We start from the raw sequence: 11,681 nt of genomic DNA, 5'->3' as shown, positions 1-11,681 counted from the left end.
GATCCTAAAACACGCAAGAAGAGGGTGGGAAGGTAATTGAGCAATTAAAATGTTGTGTTAGCTGACTCAGATAAAAGATTCAAGGGAAAAATAGGAACAAAAAGAATATTTATGAGTGGAAGTGATGGTGTAACAAATGTTGATCTTTTCCTGAGAACTTTAGTTTGGGAGCCGTTGGCTATGGTAACAAATTTATTCGAGAGACAAGGAGAAACTGTGTGGACTAGATTTTTGTTTCCAATAAGATGCTCGAAGGTCACTGAGTCAATTATCCAGGATGAAGAGGAGAAAGTGGCAGAGGACAGACCTGAAGCGGTGGTGGCAGCAGCAGTAGCGGAGGAATTCTGAGGAGAGACCATCAGTGTTTTCATTTTCTAGAATAAGTCATACTCATCATCGGTAAGGGTTTTCTTTTCTATTGGTGCGGTAGATTGGTCCTCCTTTGTATCACTTACTGAGGCCTGGTTAGCTTTAACCCAATTTGATATGTCATGGATTTTAAAACATTAATCTATAGTGTGGCCATATTTCCCACATTGGGTGCATTCTTTGTCGTATGTTCTAACAAAATCATTCCTTCCACGTCTTACATGTCCTCCTCTACAATTTCTTCCATGGCCTCGACTGCAATAGGCTGATGTTCCCCTATGCCTGAAGTATATAGCGGATAATAATTTAGTAGGAGAAGGAGAAGAAGAGTTTGGAATGCAGAGTAATGTGGCACATACATCATCAAAGTTAGGAATAGCAGAGGCACTGAGGAGTTGACTTTTAGCAACTTTGAGATATGGCTTAATGTTTGCTAGGCAAATGGTAGTGACTAAGGCTTCCTTCTTTTTGTCTTGGATAGAGATATCGGTGGAGGTAGGCTGAGCTAGCTTCCATTCTTGAAGAAGGCCTCTAAAATGAGCCAAATATTCATGGATATTTTCTCCTTGTTTAGTGTTGAACATTCTTTGGAGAATATCATATGGCCTATGTAAGTTGTCGGAGCGAGAGTACAACTTAGCACATGTCTCCCAAATTTGTTTGGCGGTGTCGAGATGAATAACATTATTGGAAACTGGTTCTTCCATGTTGTTGATGAGCCAAATAACTACCAAAGTGTCATTTTTTAACCACATAGCATAAGCAATATCTTCTTCATCAATGGGTTGCCCAAGTTTGGTGAGGTGACCATAGATCCCTTGTTATAAGGAACCCTTGAACTGATGTGGACCAACTCATGAAATTTGATATCCCTCACAGGGGTATGGTAGTAATCTTGAAAATATCATTCTTGTTACTCATGTATTCTTCAGCCATAAGAGGCAATTCAAGGGTAATAATGTACTCAAATTTGAAGTAGCCTAAGTAAGTTGCTCTAAGATTCAAGACCAGCCAAGGCTAGCTCGGGTAGATGGGAGGAGAACCCGAGCTTAAGAAGTCTTTAGGCAAGGAGGGAATCCTCTTAGGCCAGTCAACTTGCTAGAAAAAAAATTATATAAATAATTCTCTAGTCTTCCTTGTAGAGAATAGTAAAATTCAATCAATAAGCATGAGATCAAGTAAGGTAAAGTAGAAATTCCAAATTAGAGCTTTCCAAGATCATTCCAAAAATATATTTGACTCCAATTTGGGATAAACCAGTATATATTCAGTTCCTCATGCATTAGGCAAGATATAATTGATCAAAAATCAAACAAAATCAGGCCTAATCAAGAAGATATTGTAAGATCTTCAAAAATAGCAATCTTTCTTCAAATGGATTGGCGTCAACCAGCCACTTATTTTATTATTTTGTGCTTGATTATTTTTATGTAAAACACAATATTAAATATTTTATTTTCCAAGAACAATCGGCCACCTCGTGGTTCTAAAAAAATTCTCCAAAAAATCATAAAATCGAGTAGAGTTCTTCAAACCACTCAGTTAATGGAGAAGTTTAGTATAGAAGCTAAGTAATTAGATTTCTGAAATTCAGTGGATAAAAAACCACTCATAATAGGCTAAAAAAAATTATTCATCAAGAAAATCTTTTTTCCACAAAATAATAACTTTTTATGTAGAAAATCTCAACATAAACCGATTTTCAGCCAAGAACTTGCTAACCAACAAAACTGCGTTGGTAAACTTCTTCTAATATGAGATGCATAAATCTCAATAATTTCATAAGATGAAGACAAAAATAAAATTATCTCTGAACCATCTTCTAAAGATCCGAAAACCAAGAGCATGAAGTAATAATAACATGAATGAAAAACTTATCTCACAAGCTTCAATCTTGCTTCACAAAGAGCCTTCTATGAGTAGTGTAGAATTTAGGACCCCATTAATAATATCTCGAGCAAGGTGAGAGGGAGAAGGGAAAAAACCAAGAAGGAGAGAAAGTGCTCTCGTGTAGAGGTGAAACAAGAAGAAAAGGAAGAAGAAGAGGAGAAGAAGAAGCTCTACACGAGAGAGGGAGAGGAGAGAACTCCTTGCCTTGATGATATTATTATGAATACAAGCTCCTCTATTTATAGTGGAGGAGTGATATAATTTATGTATACTTTCCAAATATAATTCAACTCAATTTAGAACTTACCCAAATTTTAACTTCCTTAACTTGTGACTTAAATTCTAAGTCCTCCATAAGGACATGACCTCTTAGCAGGATTTGCCACCTCGTGTGATATATTTTGTGTGTCCCACTTAATCTTCTAGCTCATGTGTCAAATATATCAGCTCATGGTATCTTTTTTGGGTCTCACTAGATCTTCAATTCTGCCAACTCGTGCCAGCTCATGCCAGCTTGTGTGCTGACTTCTCTTGGCTTCTCACGTCCTCATGGTGGGTCCCACCAGCTCATGCAACCGTGGTGGGTCCTACATTGTAATAAGTAGTTTTGATCATAACTTCTGAGAGCATTCTTCTGACGTGGGGATCCTAAATTTGATGCTTTGATACCATGTTGAATTTAGGACCCCATGATTGAAACCTCAAACAGGACGAGTGAGGGAGAAGAAAAAGAGCAAAGAGAGTGAGTGCTCAGGTAGAGAAGAGAGAAGAGAAAAGAGTTTAGGCTAGGGAGAGTTTCTTCACGAGTTGAGAAGTGGAGAGCTTGATTGAGCCCTTCAACCAAGAGCCCTATTTATACTATTTCAATTACATATTAAGAGATAAGATATGATCCCTAATATCCCTAATTACATCAATCATGATTATCTAAATCTACATAAATCAAGGGAAGATAAATCGATTACATTAATTAAAGAAGATTGTCAAATCTTCCAACTCATGTGATAAGGATTCTAGCTCGAGTGATGACTCATCATGCTACCTAACGTGTGTCAAACGCCTAGCCAATACAACCCAAAAGACCGGTCTTTTGGGTTGTATTGGCCAGGCGTTTGACATGGTATCAGAGCCAGGTCCGACACGTGCCACCTTCGAATCCCGCGGGGAGCTGTAAGGGGCGAGGTGGGTGTCAAAGGTGGTTCTGGTCCACCTCTCTTGATTAGGTTGGCTTTTTGCACTTAAAAGACTAGTCTTTTAGGTTGTATTAGCCAGCCTCTTGACATGGTATCAGAGCTGGGCACCACGTTCCGTGTTCGAATCCCGGCAGAAGCGGTAGGGAATGGGAACGGTGGGTGTCAGATCTAGGTGGTTCCGGTCCTCCTAGGTTAGGTTCCATCCACCCCTGGTCCACCTGGATTAGGTACTGGGCTTTCAGCACTTAACAGACCAGTCTATTGGATTGTATTGGCTAGGCGTTTGACATGGTATCAGAGCCAAGTCTGACACGTCCCACCTTCGAATCCCGTGGGGAGAGATAAGGGGCGAGGTGGGTGTCAGAGGTGGTTCCGGTCCACCTCTCTTGATTAGGTTTATTTTCTGCACTTAAACGACTAGTCTTTTAGGTTGCATTGGCCAACCTCTTGACATGGTGTTAGAGCTGGGCACCATGTTTTGCGCTCGAATCCTGACGGAAGCGGTAGGAAACGGGAACGGTGGGTGTCAGAGCTAGGTGGTTCCATCCACCACTGATGGGTTAGGTACTTGGCTTTCCGCCAGCCTCTTGACATGGTATCAGAGTTGGACAACACGTTCCATGTTCGAATCCCGATGAAAGCAGTAGGGAACGGGAACGGTAGGTGTCAGAGTTGGTGGTGGTTTCATCCACCGTTGGCCTTTAGATAAGTGTGTTGCTTTCCACTACCTAACAGACTGGTCTGTTGAGTTGTATTGGCTAGGCGTTTGACATGGTATCAGAGTCAGGCACCATGTTTCAAGTTCGAATTCTAGAGGGCAACGGTATAGAACCCGGGAACGGTAGGTGTTAGAGTTTGTAGTCTGGGTTAAGTACTTGGCCTTTCACTACCTAACAGATTGGTCTTTTGGGTAGTATTGGCTAAGCGTTTGACAACGTGATCATAGTGGGTGCCACCTTGTAACAGCTAGGACTTATCTTTTAGTGTTAGAGTTTGGGTGTAATTGGGAGAAGGGTAATTTAATTGTAATTGGATTCTACTACTTTCCTTTATTATAAATAGGGTTTCATGTACTTTGATTACATCAGGTCAAGAAGTTCTCCACTTTTCAACTCGTGAAGAATCTCTCTCTAGCCTAAACTCTTTTTCTCTCTTTTCTCGTCTCTCCTCTCTATTCAAGTTCTCTCTCTCTCTCTCTCTCTCTTTGCTCTTTTTCTTCTCCCTCTCTCATCTTGATCGAGGTTTCAAACATGGGGTCATAAATTCGACATTACCCATGTCCTAGTTACACCCAAAGTTAAATAGTAAAATATAAGTCCTAGAACAATTAAAAATTGAACATAAATAGAAGACTAACATGACTAAAACACCTTTATTGAGACTCTTCTATGAGACCTCCTCCTGTGAGAGCCATGTAAGACTTTTCCATTTGTGTTCTTCAACACTCCCCCTCAAGCTAGAGTTTATAACTTCAACTTGCAATGAAAAGGATTCTAGTCTTCAATCTTTGTCTTCTATCTTCAATGGCTAAAACTTTCTCATAGATGTTAAATCTTTATCATTTGTTCTCCCCTTTTCTTGAATATTTTGGTCACATAAAAATTATCACAAAATATGGAACAAAATACCTCTTTCTTCTACTTATTCTACTTCCCTATAAATCTTGAACAAATAGTAGATTGTCAATGAGTTGATTGATGACTATTAATACTTGATATAAATTGTGTCATAATTGCCAATGATTTCAACTATTGACTACATGCTCCTACTTAGGGGCCTGATGTCAGAGTTGGCAGTGGCTCCGTCCACCGCTGGTCTTTGGATAAGTGCGTTGCTTTCTGCTACCTAACAAACCTATCTGTTGAGTTGTATTGGCTAGGTGTTTGACATGGTATCAGAGCTGGGTACCACATTCTACGTTCGAATCCCGGGTGAAGCGGTAAGGATCGGGAACATTGGGTGTCAGAGCTAGGTGGTTCCCTCCACCACTTATGGGTTAGGTACTTGGCTTTCCACACTTAATAGACCACGCATTCGATAAGTTCCCGTTCCCTACCGCTTCCATCGGGATTCGAATGCGGAACGTGTTGCCCAACTCTGATACCATGTCAAACGCCTAGCCAATACAACTCAATAGACTGGTCTATTAAGTGCGGAAAGCCAAGTACATAACCCATCAGTGGTGGACGGAACCACCCAGGTGGATAGAACCACCTAGCTCTGACACCCACCGTTCCCGTTCCCGTTCCCACCGCTTCACCGAGATTCGAACGCGGAACGTGGTGCCAAGCTTTGATACCATGTCAAACGCCTCGTCAATAACACTCAACAGACCAGTTTGTTTAAGTGCATAAATCCAAGTACCTAACCAGTCAATGGTGGACGGAACCACCCAAGTGGACGACACCACCTAGCTTTGACACCCATCGCTCCCGTTCCCTACCGTTTCACCCGGGATTCGAACACGGAACGTGGTGCCTAGCTCTAATACCACGTCAAACACCTAGCCAATACAACCCAAAAGACCGGTTTGTTAAGTGCGGAAAGTCAAGTACCTAACCGAGGTGGACCAGGGTGGACCGAACCTAACCTAGGTTGACCGAAATCACCTAGCTCTGACACCTGAATGGGTTACAAACATGCAAAATGGAATAAGTTATTCTATTTAAAATACATTTAAACCATAATTGCATATTCTGTTTTTGTTCCATTTGATTATAAGTATGATGAATATTCCATTTTTTGTTTATTTACTTATTATTAAAAATTGAACATTTAAATTGGTAAATAACCAAGTAATTAATAAATATTTAAAATATATAAATTTTGAACTTGAGCTAAAAATATATCATCATATTACAATATAACAAACCTATAACAACATAATATGATATAAAAATATATGTTGGCCTAGGTGGCATCTCAAGGGGGTGAATTGAGATAAAAAAAATAAAATTTAAGTGCTTTTGGTGAAATTAAAATAAATAGATTAATAAAATGAATAGAAGATGTACACAACCACAAAGAGGCAAAGTTTTTTGTTATCGATGTTCCACTAGTGGTTATCACCGACCAAGAGCCATTGCTTAGAAAATTTTCACTAATATCCTCCATTAGCTAAAAATACAAACATGGTTCATGTCTGTTTAAACTAAGTGCAATGCCCAATTACACAAATACCCAAGCTCTCCCAAAGAGGTCTAGTACAACTAGATTCTGACTCTAGTGGGCACTCCCTTTCTGGATTCAAGGATCTAGAAAGCCAATTCTTCTAGATTTCAAGGTACTAGATAACCTTTTACAAACAAAGTGAAAATAGAAAAGATAATTGGAAGATGGAACCAAGCCCCCATGACCAAGGAAGACCCACACATTCAAGTGTGTTAGAAGATGGGCTCAAGGCCCATAGATCAAGGAGAAAACCCATAGACCCATAGGCCTATATATTTGACATGGTAAATAAAGAGTCATCTCATAGAGATGACATTGATGTAATTAGTTTAATTTTTAGTGGCATAATTATAATATTATAGTTTCATTAATCTATAAATTGAGGTATAGAGGAAGGGTTAGGACTTAAGTCTATAACCTCTTCTTCCTCCTGTTTTCTTCAATTGGTGTCTTTCTCTTTTTATCCATGAGTTAAATCCATGGAGTCCTGAAAAATCAACATTCCAAAACATTCCAATGTTAAAACAATGTTTTAAAAAAATATTCCATTGAGATTGTCTATTTGACTTTGACTTTGTCTTTAACTTCTTAACAACAACAATCTTCAATGAGGTTTTGCTTCAAATCTTGACTTTTTAACTTGATTGATCATTCTTCAGTCTTAAGTTTTTGTCATTGACCATATAATATTTATGTTAGAAGACATATGTCCAACATACACTAATATTTGTGCTAGTAGCACAATATTTAAGGTACCAATTTTGTTATCAATAAAATAATGCAGAGTTGCATGATTTTACTATTGGTCTAAAAATATATAATAAGGTCCTTAAAGAGATACAACCACTTTTAAAAAAAATTATTGGAGTCATCCTACATCCACTAGCTAGATTTCTAATATGGATATATTGATAAAGGAAATTAGGCGAATAACTTTCATATTAAACAATAATTCTTTAAAAGAATAGAAAATGGCCAATATTACTTGATTTTGTTTCATTTAATAAAAATTCAATAGGTAACCAGTACAATTTTTGAATCCTTATTAAAATGAAATTTTTTATTTTTTATTTATAACCAGAAAGAACCAGTGTAATCAAATCTAGACCAACTAATTCAACCCAGTTTAACTGAACACAATCCCTTATCCATGTTACAAACATAAAATCCCGTAAAAAGGTTAAAATCTGATTGACATAATTAAATTTCAGAATTTGATTGGTGTACCAAACAACCTACCCCTGGGGAGGTTCCCCCACACAATGTACCACAAGAGTGGGAGCAGCCTCTCCATTTTTGTGTCATTTTTGTGGCTTTCAAACATTGGGGAGGGTAGTATCCTCTCTTGCCAGCCACAAGAAATTAAGGGGAGAACCTGGAAGGCAAGAGGCAGGGGGGAGACTCTTCCTCATTACAAATAAAATATAGAGGTCTTCCCCCTCCTCCCTGTACCCAAGGTAGAAAGGGTGAAAAAGCTCTCCCATTTTGTGACTCTTTATTTTATTTAGCTTTTAAAGATTACCATATTCATGTCATTTAGTCAACCAACAAAGACACTCAATTGACTCAGGTTCAACTAGATCAAATTAGTGATTGAATCAATTTCTATAATAGTGGATTAGATTAATTAAAAATTAAATAAATGAATAACATTACCACTCCCATAAGCGAATTGAGGGTAGGTATGTCATCCAACTGAACCGGTTAGCGAATAGCTCAAGCTCGGCTCGGTTCGATTCGAAGAAACTCGATCTCAAATCAAATTCAAGATGGGATTTTTGACTCATTTAAGTGAACAAGCTGAACCAGAATGAAGCATGGTTCGGTTCAGAGCTTACGAACTAGCCCATTTACTTAAACCCAGGGTCAGGAGTCAACACTCGAGACTCAAGTCCGGACGCAAAACCTTTCCTTCTCTCAAATTTACGACGGATGCAAACCAATGTTTCCAACTTCCCAACACGGTTGATCCTCGACTGAGATAGGCGCTACATTGGTTGAGTGTCGGTCATGATGTCGACAATCACATATTTCCCTACACGTCGTCCTTTGTGCATCACGATCGGAGAGATGGTGAGCAGTGGGGATGAGCCAAAGGGATTTGTGGAGGAAATTTATGTTTGTTGTTATTTGTAGGCAAAGGTTGGACGTGGACCTATTCAGATTCTTCAGAAACAAAGAACGCTTTTTCTGGGTGAGTAGCCATTGGAGTTCGTTGAGGCCTCCCAATGGTGGAGCCTTTGTCATTCGTTCTTGGCTCTACGGCATGTTGGAACATAACCAAGGCAAGCGCTGGGTGCACCGGCGTTGATTACGATAGTGGTCGGCTTCAAGTTGGTGATAGAGGCTAGCGCAATGTGCTGCTCTCTATGTGTGGCTAGAGATTGATGATGACCTCTAGGGTTCAGACTGAGTTGGATGCGACTCGCCCATTCCAAACCACGCAATCGAGTCGGCCAGGCTCAACTTAAATTTTTAGGAAATAACCTCTTGGCCATCTCACATTGAGTGTTAACATTGGATACATTTAATAGATGTTTGAATAACTAGAAATCAATATATTTGTTTTTATGCCATTTCTCATTTAATTCATATGAATTAAATAATTTTACACGCATATATGAATGTATAAATGCATATTTATGATAATTTTTCTCTTATAAAAAATTACTTAGATTTTTATGCATACTTAATTTTTTATGCATACTTTTGGTTGACCTAAATATATGGAATTAATAATTGGCATCAATATTAGTCAATTATTTTGGTACCATACTTTTGTTTACATTTGAATAGTTGAATAATACCACAACATTCATAATTATGAAAAGTAACATTAAGCTTACTCACATAAAGGTAATGCATAAAAAATTGTGATTAATCATTTAAATATAATAATTTAACCCCATAGGGTAAATGTTATATTTAAGTGATTATTCAGGATGGAATAAAAATATTTCTAAAAAAAAATTATAGGTTCCCACATGCCTAAAAAATTATTTTACATGCAAATTTTGATCCATCATAAAGTAATATAAATCGATTATGTATTATAATCTAAGCCCGCATGAAAGATTATAATGACATGTTAATTTATTTGTTTAAATTTATTTACATGGGTAAATATTTAATATTTAGCTTCATTGCATGTTTTAGTAAGCTTGTTATTTATTTTGTAGTTGTTCAAACTTTATCTTTTCCAAATTTTGATTCCTCCTATATTATTCCTCTGAATTGAAACAACTACACTAATTGGAAAAAGAAAATTCTCTTATCATTGGGGTGTATGGACCTTGACTTGGTATTTCGATTAGATGAACCTCCGAGGCTTACGGAATCCAATACCTAAATTGAGACATGTATTTTATGCAAAGTTTTAAATATAGGTTGGAACTCAAATTCGATTTGAACTCAAACTCGATTAAAATTATTAGACTCCAATTTGATGCTAGAGACCGGAGTTCAAAGTGTGTAAATCAAGTTCCGTTCAAACACACGAAGTTAAGATCGTATCGACTTATGCGAGGGTGACTGCTGCGCGCGAGCTCGAGTAACACGACTATTAGGATGTGCTAGCGGCCGAAGGGAATAATTTTCTTTAAGAGCAAGATGGGGGCGACGGCTTTAGTGTTGGGTAATTACTGTCGGGTCAAATTAGGCCTCCACTTGACCGACTGCGTTCGCCAGCCATTATTGAGGAAGGAAGACCTTGCCAAATCTTTTACTTCGGTCGCCAGCCATTATCGCAGAACGAAGACCTAAGGAATTTAGGGTGTGGAGGGTAACTTCGGCGTGCGAGCTCCAAGTAACACGACTATTAGGATGGCCGACGCCTTACCGTCGGGCTGAATAAGCCCAAGTCGTCGAATTATATAGAATATGCTTTCGGCAGCCATTGTTGAGGAACGAAGGCCTTTCTTGCTTCGGTCGGCAGCCATCATTGGAAAATGAAAACCTTCCGATACGTGTCGCAATTATAGTAGCCAGCCACATTTTAAAACAGATCCAATACCTGATAGTATCGGTATCCAATCTGCTATATATAGAGCAGAGGCCTATTGGCTGAGGCACAGATTTAGAGAGTAAGAGAAAAAGACAAAGATGCACGGCCATCTTGTCAACGAGGTAGAGATCCGCGAAACGGCAAAGAGGGTTTGGGAATGTTACGGCACATTGGAGCTGGCTTATGTTGTCCGCCATTTTCTCTCTGAGTTCGTCGAGAAGATAGATGTCGTCGAGGGTGATGGAAAAGCCGGTAGCGTTCTTGACATCACTTTTGTCGAAGGTAAACCCCTAACTCCATCCTCTCGAGATTTCAAACCAAAATTCTCGAAATTCGTTCTTCGCTGTCACTTCTAATGTGCCACTGCCACTGATGAATTAATTACTCAGGTACACCTGGAGTTCGTCACTACAAGGAGAAGTTCATCGTAGTCGACGACGAGACGAGAGTGAAATCTGCAGACGCCGTGGAAGGGGGATTTCAGGAACTTGGTTTCAGCCTGTACCGTGTCACGTTCCAGATCCTGGAGAAAGATGCTACTTCCTCCATTATTAAATCAACTATCGACTACGAAATTGACGATGAAAAGGCCTCCAATGCTTCATTTGTCAGTACGGCGGTGCTGGAAGTACTAGCAAAAGCAGTGGAACAGCATCTTATTCAGAAGAAGAACGACGCTTGAAGATAACAGTCGGACAGAAAATGATTATGTAAGAGACATGTTTAACAAATCGATGCAGATCGATTTTATTAGTTGGCATCGAGCTATTACAAGCATCCCGTTTCTGTTTTCTTCTGAATAATAATTTTAATAATAAACTGTGAGTTGTTTTGAGTTATTCATGTTGTTTCCGTAACATCTTTAAATTGGCCAAGAAATTATAGTGCTTTCCAGAACCTACCTATGTTTGAGCCGAGTTTGATTTAAATATTTTGAGCCGAGTTTCAAACTGAACCTCGTATTAAGCCTAAAATTGTTTTCGAGCTTGAACCATAAAATTTTAACCGAGTTCGAGCTGAGCTCGAGCTTCAATATATATTTAAAACTTTTCAAA

The 11,681-nt window shown here is 38.7% G+C and overlaps 1 protein-coding gene across 1 annotated transcript; it reads left to right on the top strand.

Annotated features, from left to right (window-relative positions):
- The first annotated feature begins 10,409 nt into the window (after window positions 1-10,409).
- On the top strand, window positions 10,410-11,446 carry LOC137946952 (norbelladine synthase-like). The gene is made up of 2 exons (XM_068793240.1): window positions 10,410-10,908; window positions 11,016-11,446. Exons 1-2 carry the CDS (start codon window positions 10,725-10,727, stop codon window positions 11,306-11,308), a joined length of 477 nt encoding a protein of 158 aa, XP_068649341.1. The 5' UTR covers window positions 10,410-10,724; the 3' UTR covers window positions 11,309-11,446.
- The last annotated feature ends 235 nt before the right edge of the window (window positions 11,447-11,681 follow it).

Source organism: Aristolochia californica, unplaced genomic scaffold, assembly GCF_029961685.1.
Source record: "Aristolochia californica isolate CCGP_79_NKW_82.1479 unplaced genomic scaffold, dmAriCali1.0.hap1 SCAF_12, whole genome shotgun sequence".
In the NCBI taxonomy this organism is placed as follows: Eukaryota; Viridiplantae; Streptophyta; class Magnoliopsida; order Piperales; family Aristolochiaceae; genus Aristolochia; species Aristolochia californica.
This window is presented reverse-complemented; position numbering and strand designations above follow the sequence as displayed.